General features: G+C 57.0%; 2 protein-coding genes across 2 annotated transcripts; both read left to right on the forward strand.

The window, feature by feature from the left end:
• Positions 1 to 2,126: 2,126 nt before the first annotated feature.
• Positions 2,127 to 5,498, forward strand: LOC144246176 (serine/threonine-protein kinase pim-1-like). The gene is made up of 6 exons (XM_077782635.1): positions 2,127 to 2,136; positions 3,594 to 3,697; positions 3,790 to 3,840; positions 4,138 to 4,504; positions 4,897 to 5,073; positions 5,395 to 5,498. Exons 1-6 carry the CDS (start codon positions 2,127 to 2,129, stop codon positions 5,496 to 5,498), a joined length of 813 nt encoding a protein of 270 aa, XP_077638761.1.
• A 5,624-nt stretch (positions 5,499 to 11,122) lies between these two features.
• Positions 11,123 to 15,323, forward strand: LOC144246177 (serine/threonine-protein kinase pim-1-like). The gene is made up of 6 exons (XM_077782636.1): positions 11,123 to 11,132; positions 13,419 to 13,522; positions 13,615 to 13,665; positions 13,963 to 14,329; positions 14,722 to 14,898; positions 15,220 to 15,323. The coding sequence occupies exons 1-6, from the start codon at positions 11,123 to 11,125 to the stop codon at positions 15,321 to 15,323; spliced, it is 813 nt and encodes a 270-aa protein (XP_077638762.1).
• The last annotated feature ends 448 nt before the right edge of the window (positions 15,324 to 15,771 follow it).

Consider the following 15,771-nt stretch of genomic DNA (forward strand, 5'->3'; position numbering starts at 1 on the left):
TCTCAACATACTACAGAGATTGGATAGGTGATTTTCAAACTCTAACGGTGATATTGACCACAGAATATCAATAAATAGGAACTATCAGACAAAAGTTTATCTAATACACACCCTCAAAAAGCCTCAATTTTCTTTTTCTTTTCTATTCTGAAGAAACAAATTTACCAGCAATGCCATGCATCCAACAAAGTGACCCAGGCAGGCTGATGATCCTTCAGATTCCAGTTTTCAAGGGTGACTCTAGTTGGACACTGCTTGGAGCACTGCTCACACAGTGCTCATGTTAGGATGAAGTTCACAGAATAAAGTGTTTTATTAATTTGCCTTGAAGGGGCAATTTCTTCCATAAAACTTCCAAGATTTCTTCGGGAACAGAAGGGATCACGCTGTGCTGTGCAAGGCTACCATGATTTAAGAGTCCAGATTACCTTGCCATATTTAAATAACCTTGTCATTAACAGCAAAGGAGCGGTGCAATTTCCAAGGCTGCATAAGAAAAGGATGTGTGTAGATCCAGCTCTGAAACAAAGCCCAGCTACAAGGTACTTTTGTTTGCTAGGTTTGCAGAGAGCCTTTTTCTCCTGCCCAGACCATCCTCTCCAGGATAACTGCAACAAAACCAAAACACACACTCACCAACACAACTCAGCCAAACCTGCCAGGAAGACCAATGCATTCAGCTGCTTCTACAAAACATCAGCTTACACTTTTCTACTTTAAAAACTAACAGTATAAATATACATGCAAGATTTCTTAAAAAGTGGCTATATCCAATAATTTAAAAAAAGCTTAAACATAATGCCAAGCTTGTCACCAGCTGCATAGGTCATACTATCAATCCTCTTTATTTCATTCTCCTTTGAAAACAAAATTCCAAAGAGCTCTTGAAATTCATTTTTAAGAGCGCCTTTTGTATCCTTTATTCACTCTTAAAGATAACCATGGAACAAGTAACGAAATAGCTGAAGGAAAATTAGCAGTGTTTTATTTGTCCTGAACCTAAGAATTTAGAACCTTACATTTTTACAAACATGATTTTATACAAAGTATAGGCAATGAAGTTTTCCATCCCCACTAAAGAAAAGGATGTGGCCTGAACCACGGCTGCAGCACCCCCAAGGCTGTAACTGCTCTGCCAGGGGTTCTTCCATGGTCATGGCTCTCAGGTGCTCCAGCACGACCCCAGGCACAGGCACTGATGTTTCGAGGGCTACCTGATGAGCATGGCCTAATCCACAGCCACAGAGGCTTCAGGTTTATCCCTGGGCCACAATCCCTTCTTGGGCATGGAAACAACCATGGCCACAGGTACTCTGAGAGATTCCTGCTCTGCCATGGGCTTATTCCCAGCCGCGGATGTCTGCGGGTGTCCTGCTCCTGTCTGGGCTCATCCACAGGTCACAGATCCCTCAACTGGAGCTAACACCACTGGAGTTCCAGCAGCACAGAAACAGCAGCGATGTCCTGGCCTGGTCTCATGGATGATGGGAAGGCAAAGCAGGTTCTATTTCAGGGTTTTAAGTGCAGTTTTGATCCTGTCCCTCACAGAATACACCTGGAGCAGGTGTCCAGCTGTGTGACACACAGAAAGGGTGTGCTGGGTGAAGAATGGGCAGATGTACTGGCTTTCAGTGGGATAGGATCCATTTTCTTCCCAGGGAGCGGCAAAGAGCTGGGTTTGGATTCAGCATGGGAATATGGTGGATAGCACACAGATGTCTTGGATGTTGCTGAGTGGGGCTTGCCCTCCTCAAGGACTTTGCAGTGTCACATTGGACAATCCATGTCCCGTGCTCTGCCAGCAAGGAGGTGAGACCATCAACATTCCCCTCCTCATCCCTGTGTCCTACGTAAAGAAGAATCTTCCACCCGCTCTGCTCCAGAGAGCTGGCAAGTGCCCCTGGGGAGCCCCCTCATCCCTCCTGGGGCACTGCGGAGGGCGGGGCCGAGGCAGGGCTGTGACTGCACAAAGGGGCAGAGCGCTGGCGTGAGGCAGGGCTGTGATGTCCCAGGGCTGTGCTGGCCGCAGCACTGTGACATCGCTGTGACATCACTGCGCTGTGGCTGTGTGAGACGGGCCAGCGCCCGCAGCTGCCAGTGCAGTCGCGACGGGACGTGCCGGAGCCATGGGTGACGGTGACGTCCTACTGACCGTGCTTCTCCTGCTGCTGGCCGCCGTGGCTGTCTGGTGGGCCTTTGGCCACCGGCAACCGCGGGGCCGGCGGACACGGAGAGGGAAGTGGAGGAAGCGCCCCAGGGTCCAGCCCAGAGGCTCACGGAGGAAGCGAGGAGCCCCTGCGGCTCCCAGGTTCCCCAGGCCTCGGGCGACTCCTGGCAAGCGGCCACGTGCTCCCGCCAGCCCCCTGGGCAGCCCCTGCAGCTGCGGCCCCTGCCTGGCAGAGGCCCGGGAGCTGCAGGAACTGATGCTGCACCTCGGGGATGGCAACGGGACACGTGAGCCGCTCTATTCTGGGATGTGGCAGGCATTGTGGAAAGAACTGGAGGAGCTGCAGAACCAAGGCCACCTGCCCTGCTGTGGCTTAGCCAGCTCCTCCAGAAGCCTCCATCCCGTCCACAGGCTGCTCCCAGCAAGTTTCTCCATCCCTGGGAGAGCCTCAAGGCCTGCAAGGACGGCACAGCAGGGGAGAGACATCTCCATTCATGCAGGAAGCTCAGGCTGTCAGAGACCCTGCATCCAGCCAGGGGCCTCTGCTATCTCTGACAGCCTGCATCCCTTGCAGAGGCTCAGTGAGACCTGTCAGCCTGCGGAAAGAGCAGAGCCCGTGGACAGGTCTCCCAGCTCCCTTGGACTCTGGGACTTCAACAACACAGGCAACATCCTGACCCTTGACGTGGCAAGGGAAGGCCCAGAAGTCCAACTGGGAGCCCAGACCGATGCAGGGGAGCCCGCTCAGGAGCAGCTGGCGGGGCAGCAAGCATCCTGGAGCCAGCAGTGGGCATCCCACAGCAACCAGGACAGCCAGGACGCTCTTCTGGTTCTGCCCGCCAGCAACAGCCCCAGCCTGGTGGTGGAGACGGGCCTCCAGACAGCACGGAGGTTCCTCCATCTGCAGGAAGCTGCCCAAGACAGCCCTCGAGTGCAGCCAAGGCCTTTCTAGTAGCAGGTGAGATCTCCCGAGGAGCTGCCTGCGGCTCCCCCGGGGCTCTGGAGGGGCGCGGCCAGGCCAGGCCAGGGCCCCTGCGAGCAGCCTAGTCGCCGGCTGTTTCCAGTGCCTCCGACGGCACGGCTTGAAAAAGCCCTGTCTGCCTTGCAGCCGCTCCTGGCATCCCCCTGTGCCAAGGCTCGGGCTGCAGCCCCGGCCGTCGTCAGGAGCAGAGCCCAGCCCACGCCGCCGGGGACAGCGACGGTGCCGCCCTGCCCCGCTGCCCCGGGGCTGCCGCAGCCGCCTGTGCGCGCTGCCCCGGCCCGGCTCTGCCGCTCGCCAGCCCGGCGGCTGCAGGGCGGTGGCCGCTGCCCGGCGCGCAGCAGGAAGCAGGTGAGAGCGCGGCGGCCGCGGGGGCCCGGCCCGCTTCACTCGCGGGCACTTGCGGGGGGTTCTGGGCGCAAGGCTGATGGCTTCTCTCGGCCGCAGGGCAACAGAGGCAGCGGCAGGAGCTGTACCTGTGGGGCCCGCAGCTGGGCAGCGGCGGCTTCAGCACCGTCTACTCGGGCATCCGCCTCTCGGACGGGAGCCCGGTGAGTGGCCGCCACGGCCGGGCGGGGCAGGAGGGGCAGCGGCGGGGAGCGGCAGGGCTGGAGCTCAGCCCTCCTCTCTCCGTGGCTCGCAGGTGGCCATCAAACGCGTGGCCCGGGAGAGCGTCCTGCAGTGGGACGAGCTGGTGAGTGAACGGGGCCAGCGGGACAGAGCGGGGCGTGGCGGGCAGGGAGAATCCCGGGGCGGGCTCAGCGTGCGGAGCCGCAGCCCCGCGGGCCTGGGCACACCGGAGAGCGGAGCTGGGGCCGGGCAGCGGCACCCCCGAGCATCCCCCGGGCGGGAGGAAGCGCAAGCGCCTGGGAGGCTGCGCCAGGGGGCACTGGGGCATCCCGGGCAGGGCGCAGCGCAGCCCCAGGGCTGCTGCAGCAGCAGCAGCAGCAGCAGCAGGCTGCTGCAGGCACTGACTTTCTCCTGCTCACAGCCCGACGGCACCCGCGTGCCCTTGGAGGTGGTGCTCATGGAGAAGGTGGGCTCTGGATGCCACAACATCATCCAGCTCCTGGACTGGTTTGAGCTGCCTGACAGCTTCGTGCTGGTCCTGGAGCGTCCGGAGGCATCGCAGGATCTCCTGCAGTTCCTGCAGGAGCAGGGCTGCCTGTGCGAGGAGCAGGCGCGCTGCCTTTTCTGCCAGGTGCTGGAGGCCGTGCGGCACTGCACCGCCTGCGGCGTCCTGCACCGGGACATCAAGCCAGAGAACCTCCTGGTGAACCCGGAGAGCGGCCACCTGAAGCTCATTGACTTCGGCTGCGGCACCTTCCTCCAGGAGCGGGCCTTCACGGGCTTTGCCGGTGAGCCCATGGCCTGGGCCCTGCTCCCGGTGCCAGGCACCGCACGGCCCCGTTCCCTCCTGGGCTGCGGGCTGCGTCCTGCAGCCGGCCGCCTTTAGGAACGGGGCGGATGCCGAGCCCCATTAGCTGGCTGCCGGCCCTGCCGACAGAGGGGGGGCAAAAGCAGCTCCTGGCCCCTGGGCTCAGCAGGCCCACGATGGCCTGGGCTGCTCCGCTGGCCTTCTTGGCCTTGCGGAATGGTTTCGTGCCTTTGGCCAGCTGGCTGGGGGACGTGGGGTGGCCTCGGGGGGAAGCTGTGCCCACGGCTGCAGCCCCTGCCTCGGCCAGGAGGCCGGCGCCAGGCTCTGGAAGGCAGCAGCCTGCGCCTGGCCAGCGCCGCCTGTCTCCCCTAGGAACGCGCGTGTACAGCCCACCCGAGTGGATCTGGCTCGGCTGCTACCACGGCCACGCGGCCACCATCTGGTCCCTGGGCGTGCTGCTGTACGTCATGGTCTGCGGGAGCCTCCCCTTCCAGGATGAGCCTGACATCGTGCTGGGCAAGCTCATCTTCCGGCAGCAGCTCTCTCCAGGTGGGTGTCCGGCCTCAAGCCGGCGGGCTTTGGCAGCTGGCGGCGCGCAGCTCGGCGCGGCCCTCACCAGCTCCGTGGGACGTGGATCTGCCCTCCAGGGCCAGCCGCAGGAGGGGCCCGTGCCGACGGGGTCAGCGCGGCACGGGCGGCCGGAGGAGGCGGCCGTGTCCCGCCGTGCCGCTCTCCTGCGTGGGGCAGAGCCGGTCGGGAGCCCGGCACGGCCCAGAGCCCGGCACAACATGGCCCGGGCCCCGCGGGCGACGGGGGCAGCTGGGCAGGAGACTCTGCCGGTGACCGGCGCTTTCTGCCTTCTCCCCCCAGAGCTCCAGCACCTGATCCGATGGTGTTTGGCCAAGCACCCTGCGGACAGGCCGGAGCTGGAGGAGATCTCATGCCACCCTTGGGTGCGGGGCCGGCGCTTTTGATGCCTTGCCGGAGCCTCTGCAGCACCCACTTTCCGAGTTCCACGCAGGACTGAGAACCCGAAAAATAAAACAACCAACCCATTGTGGTGTGTCAAGGGGCTGGTTCTTTTCAGCAACTTCAGCTAAAGAAACGTCTTGGGAAAAGGGGGAATCAGAGTGCTGCCTTCAGCCTTTGTCAAGCTTTCCATGCCTGCCCTCCCGGCTGGTTCTTTCTATCTTCCAGCTCAGGCCGTAGTGCGGGTAGGAGGGGCTTTGCCCAGCCAAGAAATTCAGCAGCGGAACAACAGCTGCCCTTGCAAAGTGGCAGGGCTTCTTGGTGTCTCTTGAAGCGACACACAGGTCCATGTGTGAATTCCAAGGGTTATTTGGTTTCCGGGACAGAGACGTTCCTCTCTTAGCAGAACTCTGAGGAGAGCCAGAAGCTACAAAATATCATTTCAGGTTGAGCGCTGCTGAGCTCTTTTTTATTTCTTCCTATGAAATGGGAGGCAGGGCTAGGCACTTGACCAGCTTGGTCTGCATCATCCTAAGTCATGTGCATGGAGCCCACAGGAAATGTTGACATGCCAGAGTCATTCCCACAGTGCTGGTCTCATTTTACCCCCCAAAAATATCTTCTGCTGCCTTAAAAACAACCGATGGTAATGGAAAGCGCAGTAACCAGTCACAGGAAAGCACCCAGCTGCCCGCCTGTGGCAGGTTCCATCTACTAAACCTGTGCCACCTTCAGAAAATAGTGTGGCTGCCTCTGCGAGGCAACAGCGCATTCTCCTGCTCTCATTCCCACTGTCAGAGCAAAACTGGAACCAAGCAATCCCATTCCATCACAACCACCCTTACGCTGAAAAGGTGGAGCCCTGATCTCAGGAATGCCATTTGTGGCAGAGGTTTTCCGGGAGTGAAAGCATCCTCCCTTCCCAGAGGTATTGCAAGTTCCCCCTCTCCCCACTCCTTTCCATCCATAAATTGAACACTGACAATCCAGAAATGTTATACACCACAACCCTGGGATGTATTTTTTTTCTTTAGGTAGATCTAAAGCAAGCTGGAAGTTGTTCAGCATCTTCTGCCCTCTTCAAGTGAGCATTTGTAACTTTTCTTCCTACAATAATCCAACCAAACTGCTTGGTTACTCCTTGTCCTAGATTGCAAGGCAATGTGTGTATTCTCTCTGCCACCTGTTGGAGGTGTGGCAGTTTTCTTCTGTCCATTGTGCAGTTTTCTTTATCTCTTCTACAAACCAATACTCCCTCTGGGGAGAAATCTGCTGGTAATGGGCCATGGAGTGGCCCTGCATGGCTGATAAAATTATATCATCTCACTGGGAGATCTTCTGCCCAGGGGGAGGAACCAAGTATTCCTAACTGGGTATAATCAGAGATTTTGGGACACCAGGGCAACCTTTCTCCCAACTGGATTCCCGGAGGTGCAGCTTTCTTTGCCACTGGATTCCCAGAGGAAGACCAGGCCCATCTATACCACTACTGGGCCTTCAGAAGAAAACTCCACCTTTCTACAGGATCCCTGCTCCAGCAGAAGCACAGCTGGCACTGCAGGAGAACTGCAGCCACCATTTAATGGGATGCTGCCACCACCCTGACCCACAGGGTGTCAGGTCTTATTCTGACTCTCTCACTCGTTTCTTTTTGTTGAGCTTTGTCCTATTACATTTGTATTTTTGAGTTTTCCTAGTAAAGAACTGTTATGGTTTGACACTGGCACAATGCCAATGCTCCCATGAAAATGTGATCCCTCCCTTGAATGCTGTGAAGTGGAATTTAGAGCAGAGCAAAACAGGCCTAAGCTTAATAACAGAAAAAAAAAAAACATTATTAAGCTACTACTACAAAAGAAAAGAGAAAGGAAAAAAAGGAAAGAAAAAATACACAAAGATCAAATGAAAACCTTGCAAAGCATTCCTCTTCCTACCACCAAACTCTAACAAACTACAGTAAGACACAATCTAGACCCCAATCAGGTTTTTACCTTCTAAACAATCGATACTCAGCGCCTTCGAGGGAGGCAGGAGCCTCTCTTGTGGCACAGACTCTTGAAGAAAATACAGCTCTACATCTTGTGTTTCTATGTCACACATGGCACCGCCCGGAGAAAAGTTTGCTATAGTAACCTTCTCTTTTCTATGCACAGTGCTCTCACCACCAATGCATGGATGGACAGACTGCTTTTAGGATATTTCCTTTCAAGGATGCCCTGCCAAGAGGGAAGAAAAACAACAGTTCAGTTTTTCATTGTTTGGGTCCACTGTCCCCCCTATTTTCCCATTTCCCCTAGAGCTGAGGGTTTAAAAACAGAGATCTTCTTCTCTTTCCTTTAAAGACAGGGGGCGCCACCACAAACCCTCTAACTTTTTTCTCTGTTCACTTCTGTGTCTTCCCAGCTGAAACAGGTCTCTTGACTCACTGGCATTTTCTCAAAATACAGTCTCTCTTAAAAGAAAAGATTAGTTCAGTTTGTGGCTAACACGGAAAAGTCCAGTCAAAAGCCACTCCTTGTCCCCCTCCCATCTAGAATTTCTCCTTCTAACATCCCAGGGTCTAAGGTGTCTCTCTTCCTCTCTTTTAAACTGAGGAGGGGAAGGAAAAATTCACAAAGCTTTCATTTCTCAAGAAAGGGTTAAAAGTTCAAACTCCGCACGGATGGCTCGATGCCCAGACTCCGGCAACTCCCACGCACTGGGCACCTTGCAGCTCCCCCCGCTCCTCCTTCCTCACAGTGGAATTGCTGACAAAACTGCCGATGTCTCTTTCTCTCTCTCTCTCGGGAGAGAAACTCTGGCGGGGGGGGAACGGAGACATCTTAGATTTCTTCCACCCTTCCATCTGCAGGGGCCAGCCCGGTTCCAGTCCCTCCACCCTTCGGCCTTACCTCCGTCAGGCCATGGGCCTTCCCCTCCCCACCCAGCCATGGGCCGGGCGGGGGGGGCTGCACTACACACTGACCAGAACTAAAGAGAGCGAGTTCCCCTGGGAATTCTGCTTTTAACCCCTCTATATTCCCAGAGGCGTGTCCACCTTCAATTGGTTAATATCTAAATTGATCTCTTCCTTCTGGAAAAAATTCTCTTTCCGTGTCAAACTACGACACTCTACCCTTTGCTTCGGAGAACACTGATTACAAAAAAAAAAAAAATCAGTATCAAAATTACATTTAACACATTCTATATGAAACAGCAACTTATACTAAATTTCTACCCTAATTTATTTCAAAACTTAACACAAGCTTTGCTTTTATTATTCTTTGATTTCATCTTACAGCTTTTATGTTATCACTAGCTTATCTTGTCTTATTTGATTTTATTTTATTTTTCCCGGTCAGGGAACCAAAAATGTCATGGTTTGACACTGGCACAATGCCAGTGCTCCCATGAAAATGTGATCCCTCCCTTGAATGCTGTGAAGTGGAATTTAGAGCAGAGCAAAATAGGCCTAAGCTTAATAACAGAAAAAAAAAAACTTTATTAAGCTACTACTACAAAAGAAAAGAGAAAGGAAAAAAGGGAAAGAAAAAATACACAAAGATCAAATTGAAACCTTGCAAAGCATTCATCTTCCTACCACCTAACTCTAACAAACTACAGTGAGACACAATCTAGACCCCACTCAGGTTTTTACCTTCTAAACAATCGATACTCAGCCCTTCGAGGGAGGCAGGAGTCTCTTGTGGCACAGACTCTTGAAGAAAATACAGCTCTACATCTTGTGTTTCTATGTGTTTCTTGTGTATCTTGTGTTTCTCTGCGGGGGGACGGAGACATCTTAGATTTCTTCCACCCTTCCATCTGCAGGGGCCAGCCCGGTTTCAGTCCCTCCACCCTTCGGCCTTACCTCCGTCAGGCCATGGGCCTTCCCCTCCCCACCCGGCCCCGGGCCGGGCGGGGGAGGCTGCACTACACGCTGACCAGAACTAAAGAGAGCGAGTTCCCCTGGGAACTCTGCTTTTAACCCCTCTATATTCCCAGAGGTGTGTCCACCTTCAATTGGTTAATATCTAAATTGACCTCGTCCTTCCGGAAAAAATTCTCTTTCCGTATCAAACTAGGACAAGAACTGTTATTCCCATATCTTCACCCGAGAGCCTTTTAATTTTAAAATTATAATGATTTGGAGGGAGGGGGTTTACATTTTCCGTTTCAGGGGAGGCTTCTGCCTTCTTTAGCAGACACCTGTCTTTTCAAACCAAGACACTGCTCCAAGTAGTTGTTGCTGGAAGATTTTGCTGTGCTTCCCCATTATTAACCCAGTTTAAATTTAACCCAAGTGAAATAAGTACTATTTTGCAAATATTGAAACGTCTATATTTGAAGTTCTCAACATACTACAGAGATTGGATAGGTGATTTTCAAACTCTAACGGTGATATTGACCACAGAATATCAATAAATAGGAACTATCAGACAAAAGTTTATCTAATACACACCCTCAAAAAGCCTCAATTTTCTTTTTCTTTTCTATTCTGGAAGAAACAAATTTACCAGCAATGCCATGCATCCAACAAAGTGACCCAGGCAGGCTGATGATCCTTCAGATTCCAGTTTTCAAGGGTGACTCTAGTTGGACACTGCTTGGAGCACTGCTCACACAGTGCTCATGTTAGGATGAAGTTCACAGAATACAGTGTTTTATTAATTTGCCTTGAAGGGGCAATTTCTTCCATAAAACTTCCAAGATTTCTCCGGGAACAGAAGGGATCACGCTGTGCTGTGCAAGGCTACCATGATTTAAGAGTCCAGATTACCTTGCCATATTTAAATAACCTTGTCATTAACAGCAAAGGAGCGGTGCAATTCCCAAGGCTGCATAAGAAAAGGATGTGTGTAGATCCAGCTCTGAAACAAAGCCCAGCTACAAGGTACTTTTGTTTGCTAGGTTTGCAGAGAGCCTTTTTCTCCTGCCCAGACCATCCTCTCCAGGATAACTGCAACAAAACCAAAACACACACTCACCAACACAACTCAGCCAAACCTGCCAGGAAGACCAATGCATTCAGCTGCTTCTACAAAACATCAGCTTACACTTTTCTACTTTAAAAACTAACAGTATAAATATACATGCAAGATTTCTTAAAAAGTGGCTATATCCAATAATTTAAAAAAAGCTTAAACATAATGCCAAGCTTGTCACCAGCTGCATAGGTCATACTATCAATCCTCTTTATTTCATTCTCCTTTGAAAACAAAATTCCAAAGAGCTCTTGAAATTCATTTTTAAGAGCGCCTTTTGTATCCTTTATTCACTCTTAAAGATAACCATGGAACAAGTAACAAAATAGCTGAAGGAAAATTAGCAGTGTTTTATTTGTCCTGAACCTAAGAATTTAGAACCTTACATTTTTACAAACATGATTTTATACAAAGTATAGGCAATGAAGTTTTCCATCCCCACTAAAGAAAAGGATGTGGCCTGAACCACGGCTGCAGCACCCCCAAGGCTGTAACTGCTCTGCCAGGGGTTCTTCCATGGTCATGGCTCTCAGGTGCTCCAGCATGACCCCAGGCACAGGCACTGATGTTTTGAGGGCTACCTGCTGAGCATGGCCTAATCCATAGCCACAGAGGCTTCAGGTTTATCCCTGGGCCACAATCCCTTCTTGGGCATGGAAACAACCATGGCCACAGGTACTCTGAGAGATTCCTGCTCTGCCATGGGCTTATTCCCAGCCGCAGATGTCTGCGGGTGTCCTGCTCCTGTCTGGGCTCATCCACAGGTCACAGATCCCTCGACTGGAGCTCACACCACTGGAGTTCCAGCAGCACAGAAACAGCAGCGATGTCCTGGCCTGGTCTCATGGATGATGGGAAGGAAAAGCAGGTTCTATTTCAGGGTTTTAAGTGGAGTTTTGATCCTGTCCCTCACAGAATACACCTGGAGCAGGTGTCCAGCTGTGTGACACACAGAAAGGGTGTGCTGGGTGAAGAATGGGCAGATGTACTGGCTTTCAGTGGGATAGGATCCATTTTCTTCCCAGGGAGCGGCAAAGAGCTGGGTTTGGATTCAGCACGGGAATATGGTGGATAGCACACGGATGGCTTGGATGTTGCTGAGCGGGGCTTGCTCTCCTCAAGGACTTTGCAGTGTCACATTGGACAACCCATGTCCCATGCTCTGCCAGCAAGGAGGTGAGATCATCAACATTCCCCTCCTCATCCCTGTGTCCTACGTAAAGAAGAATCTTCCACCCGCTCTGCTCCAGAGTGCTGGCAAGTGCCCCTAGGGAGCCCCCTCATCCCTCCTGGGGCACTGCGGAGGGCGGGGCCGAGGCAGGGCTGTGACTGCACAAAGGGGCAGAGCGCTGCCGTGAGGCAGGGCTGTGATGTCCCAGGGCTGTGCTGGCCGCAGCGCTGTGACATCGCTGTGACATCACCGCGCTGTGGCTGTGTGAGACGGGCCAGCGCCCGCAGCTGCCAGTGCAGTCGCGACGGGACGTGCCGGAGCCATGGGTGACGGTGACGTCCTGCTGACCGTGCTTCTCCTGCTGCTGGCCGCCGTGGCTGTCTGGTGGGCCTTTGGCCACCGGCAACCGCGGGGCCGGCGGACACGGAGAGGGAAGTGGAGGAAGCGCCCCAGGGTCCAGCCCAGAGGCTCACGGAGGAAGCGAGGAGCCCCTGCGGCTCCCAGGTTCCCCAGGCCTCGGGCGACTCCTGGCAAGCGGCCACGTGCTCCCGCCAGCCCCCTGGGCAGCCCCTGCAGCTGCGGCCCCTGCCTGGCAGAGGCCCGGGAGCTGCAGGAACTGATGCTGCACCTCGGGGATGGCAACGGGACATGTGAGCCGCTCTACTCCGGGATGTGGCAGGCATTGTGGAAAGAACTGGAGGAGCTGCAGAACCAAGGCCACCTGCCCTGCTGTGGCTTAGCCAGCTCCTCCAGAAGCCTCCATCCCGTCCACAGGCTGCTCCCAGCAAGATTCTCCATCCCTGGGAGAGCCTCAAGGCCTGCAAGGATGGCACAGCAGGGGAGAGACATCACCATTCATGCAGGAAGCTCAGGCTGTCAGAGACCCTGCATCCAGCCAGGGGCCTCTGCTATCTCTGACAGCCTGCATCCCTTGCAGAGGCTCAGTGAGACCTGTCAGCCTGCGGAAGGAGCAGAGCCCGTGGACAGGTCTCCCAGCTCCCTTGGACTCTGGGACTTCAACAACACAGGCAACATCCTGACCCTTGACGTGGCAAGGGAAAGCCCAGAAGTCCAACTGGGAGCCCAGCCCGATGCAGGGGAGCCCGCTCAGGAGCAGCTGGCGGGGCAGCAAGCGTCCTGGAGCCAGCAGTGGGCATCCCCCAGCAGCCAGGACAGCCAGGACGCTCTTCTGGTTCTGCCCGCCAGCAACAGCCCCAGCCTGGTGGTGGAGACGGGCCTCCAGACAGCACGGAGGTTCCTCCATCTGCAGGAAGCTGCCCCAAGACAGCCCTCGAGTGCCGCCAAGGCCTTTCTAGTAGCAGGTGAGATCTCCCGAGGAGCTGCCTGCGGCTCCCCCGGGGCTCTGGAGGGGCGCGGCCAGGCCAGGCCAGGGCCCCTGCGAGCAGCCTAGTCGCCGGCTGTTTCCAGTGCCTCCGACGGCACGGCTTGAAAAAGCCCTGTCTGCCTTGCAGCCGCTCCTGGCATCCCCCTGTGCCAAGGCTCGGGCTGCAGCCCCGGCCGTCATCAGGAGCAGAGCCCAGCCCACGCCGCCGGGGACAGCGACGGTGCCGCCCTGCCCCGCTGCCCCGGGGCTGCCGCAGCCGCCTGTGCGCGCTGCCCCGGCCCGGCTCTGCCGCTCGCCAGCCCGGCGGCTGCAGGGCGGTGGCCGCTGCCCGGCGCGCAGCAGGAAGCAGGTGAGAGCGCGGCGGCCGCGGGGGCCCGGCCCGCTTCACTCGCGGGCACTTGCGGGGGGTTCTGGGCGCAAGGCTGATGGCTTCTCTCGGCCGCAGGGCAACAGAGGCAGCGGCAGGAGCTGTACCTGTGGGGCCCGCAGCTGGGCAGCGGCGGCTTCAGCACCGTCTACTCGGGCATCCGCCTCTCGGACGGGAGCCCGGTGAGTGGCCGCCACGGCCGGGCGGGGCAGGAGGGGCAGCGGCGGGGAGCGGCAGGGCTGGAGCTCAGCCCTCCTCTCTCCGTGGCTCGCAGGTGGCCATCAAACGCGTGGCCCGGGAGAGCGTCCTGCAGTGGGACGAGCTGGTGAGTGAACGGGGCCAGCGGGACAGAGCGGGGCGCGGCGGGCAGGGAGAATCCCGGGGCGGGCTCAGCGTGCGGAGCCGCAGCCCCGCGGGCCTGGGCACACCGGAGAGCGGAGCTGGGGCCGGGCAGCGGCACCCCCGAGCATCCCCCGGGCGGGAGGAAGCGCAAGCGCCTGGGAGGCTGCGCCAGGGGGCACTGGGGCATCCCGGGCAGGGCGCAGCGCAGCCCCAGGGCTGCTGCAGCAGCAGCAGCAGCAGCAGCAGGCTGCTGCAGGCACTGACTTTCTCCTGCTCACAGCCCGACGGCACCCGCGTGCCCTTGGAGGTGGTGCTCATGGAGAAGGTGGGCTCTGGATGCCACAACATCATCCAGCTCCTGGACTGGTTTGAGCTGCCTGACAGCTTCGTGCTGGTCCTGGAGCGTCCGGAGGCATCGCAGGATCTCCTGCAGTTCCTGCAGGAGCAGGGCTGCCTGTGCGAGGAGCAGGCGCGCTGGCTTTTCTGCCAGGTGCTGGAGGCCGTGCGGCACTGCACCGCCTGCGGCGTCCTGCACCGGGACATCAAGCCAGAGAACCTCCTGGTGAACCCGGAGAGCGGCCACCTGAAGCTCATTGACTTCGGCTGCGGCACCTTCCTCCAGGAGCGGGCCTTCACGGGGTTTGCGGGTGAGCCCATGGCCTGGGCCCTGCTCCCGGTGCCAGGCACCGCACGGCCCCGTTCCCTCCTGGGCTGCGGGCTGCGTCCTGCAGCCGGCCGCCTTTAGGAACGGGGCGGATGCCGAGCCCCAGGAGCCGGCTGCCGGCCCTGCCGACAGAGGGGGGGCAAAAGCGGCTCCCGGCCCCTGGGCTCAGCGGCCCCACGAGGGCCTGGGCTGCTCCGCTGGCCTTCTTGGCCTTGCGGAATGGTTTCGTGCCTTTGGCCAGCTGGCTGGGGGACGCGGGGTGGCCTCGGGGGGAAGCTGTTGCCACGGCTGCAGCCCCTGCCTCGGCCAGGAGGCCGGCGCCAGGCTCTGGAAGGCAGCAGCCTGCGCCCGGCCAGCGCCGCCTGTCTCCCCTAGGAACGCACGTGTACAGCCCGCCCGAGTGGATCTGGCTCGGCTGCTACCACGGCCACGTGGCCACCATCTGGTCCCTGGGCGTGCTGCTCTACGTCATGGTCTGCGGGAGCCTCCCCTTCCAGGATGAGCCTGACATCGTGCTGGGCAAGCTCATCTTCCGGCAGCAGCTCTCTCCAGGTGGGTGTCCGGCCTCAAGCCGGCGGGCTTTGGCAGCTGGCGGCGCGCAGCTCGGTGCGGCCCTCACCAGCTCCGCGGGACGTGGATCTGCCCTCCAGGGCCGGCCGCAGGAGGGGCCCGTGCCGACGGGGTCAGCGCGGCACGGGCGGCCGGAGGAGGCGGCCGTGTCCCGCCGTGCCGCTCTCCCGCGTGGGGCAGAGCCGGTCGGGAGCCCGGCACGGCCCAGAGCCCGGCACAACATGGCCCGGGCCCCGCGGGCGACGGGGGCAGCTGGGCAGGAGACTCTGCCGGTGACCGGCGCTTTCTGCCTTCTCTCCCCAGAGCTCCAGCACCTGATCCGATGGTGTTTGGCCAAGCACCCTGCGGACAGGCCGGAGCTGGAGGAGATCTCATGCCACCCTTGGGTGCAGGGCCGGCGCTTTTGATGCCTTGCCGGAGCCTCTGCAGCACCCACTTTCCGAGTTCCACGCAGGACTGAGAACCCGAAAAATAAAACAACCAACCCATTGCGGTTTGTCAAGGCTGGTCCTTGTCAGCAACTTCAGCTAATGAAACGTCTTGGGAAAAGGGGGAATCTGAGTGCTGCCTTCAGCCTTTGTCAAGCTTTCCATGCCTGCCCTCCCGGCTGGTTCTTTATATCTTCAAACTCAGGCCCTAGTGCGGGCAGGAGGGGCTTTGCCCAGCCAAGAAATTCAGCAGCGGAACAACAGCTGCCCTTGCAAAGTGGCAGGGCTTCTTGGTGTCTCTTGAAGCGACACACAGGTCCATGTGTGAATTCCAAGGGTTATTTGGTTTCAGGGACAGAGACGTTCCTCTCTTAGCAGAACTCTGAGGAGAGCCAGAAGCTACAAAATATCATTTCAGGTTGAGCCC

Source organism: Lonchura striata, chromosome 4 (assembly GCF_046129695.1).
Source record: "Lonchura striata isolate bLonStr1 chromosome 4, bLonStr1.mat, whole genome shotgun sequence".
Taxonomy (NCBI): domain Eukaryota; kingdom Metazoa; phylum Chordata; class Aves; order Passeriformes; family Estrildidae; genus Lonchura; species Lonchura striata.

Excerpts from the sequence above, each read along its gene's own strand:
- LOC144246177 (XM_077782636.1), top strand. Across the intron at positions 13,666-13,962 it reads TCCTGCAGTGGGACGAGCTG|CCCGACGGCACCCGCGTGCC; the intron begins GTGAGTGAACGG and ends TCCTGCTCACAG. Across the intron at positions 14,899-15,219 it reads CCGGCAGCAGCTCTCTCCAG|AGCTCCAGCACCTGATCCGA; the intron begins GTGGGTGTCCGG and ends TTCTCTCCCCAG.
- LOC144246176 (XM_077782635.1), top strand. Across the intron at positions 3,698-3,789 it reads GCCTCTCGGACGGGAGCCCG|GTGGCCATCAAACGCGTGGC; the intron begins GTGAGTGGCCGC and ends CGTGGCTCGCAG. Across the intron at positions 5,074-5,394 it reads CCGGCAGCAGCTCTCTCCAG|AGCTCCAGCACCTGATCCGA; the intron begins GTGGGTGTCCGG and ends TTCTCCCCCCAG.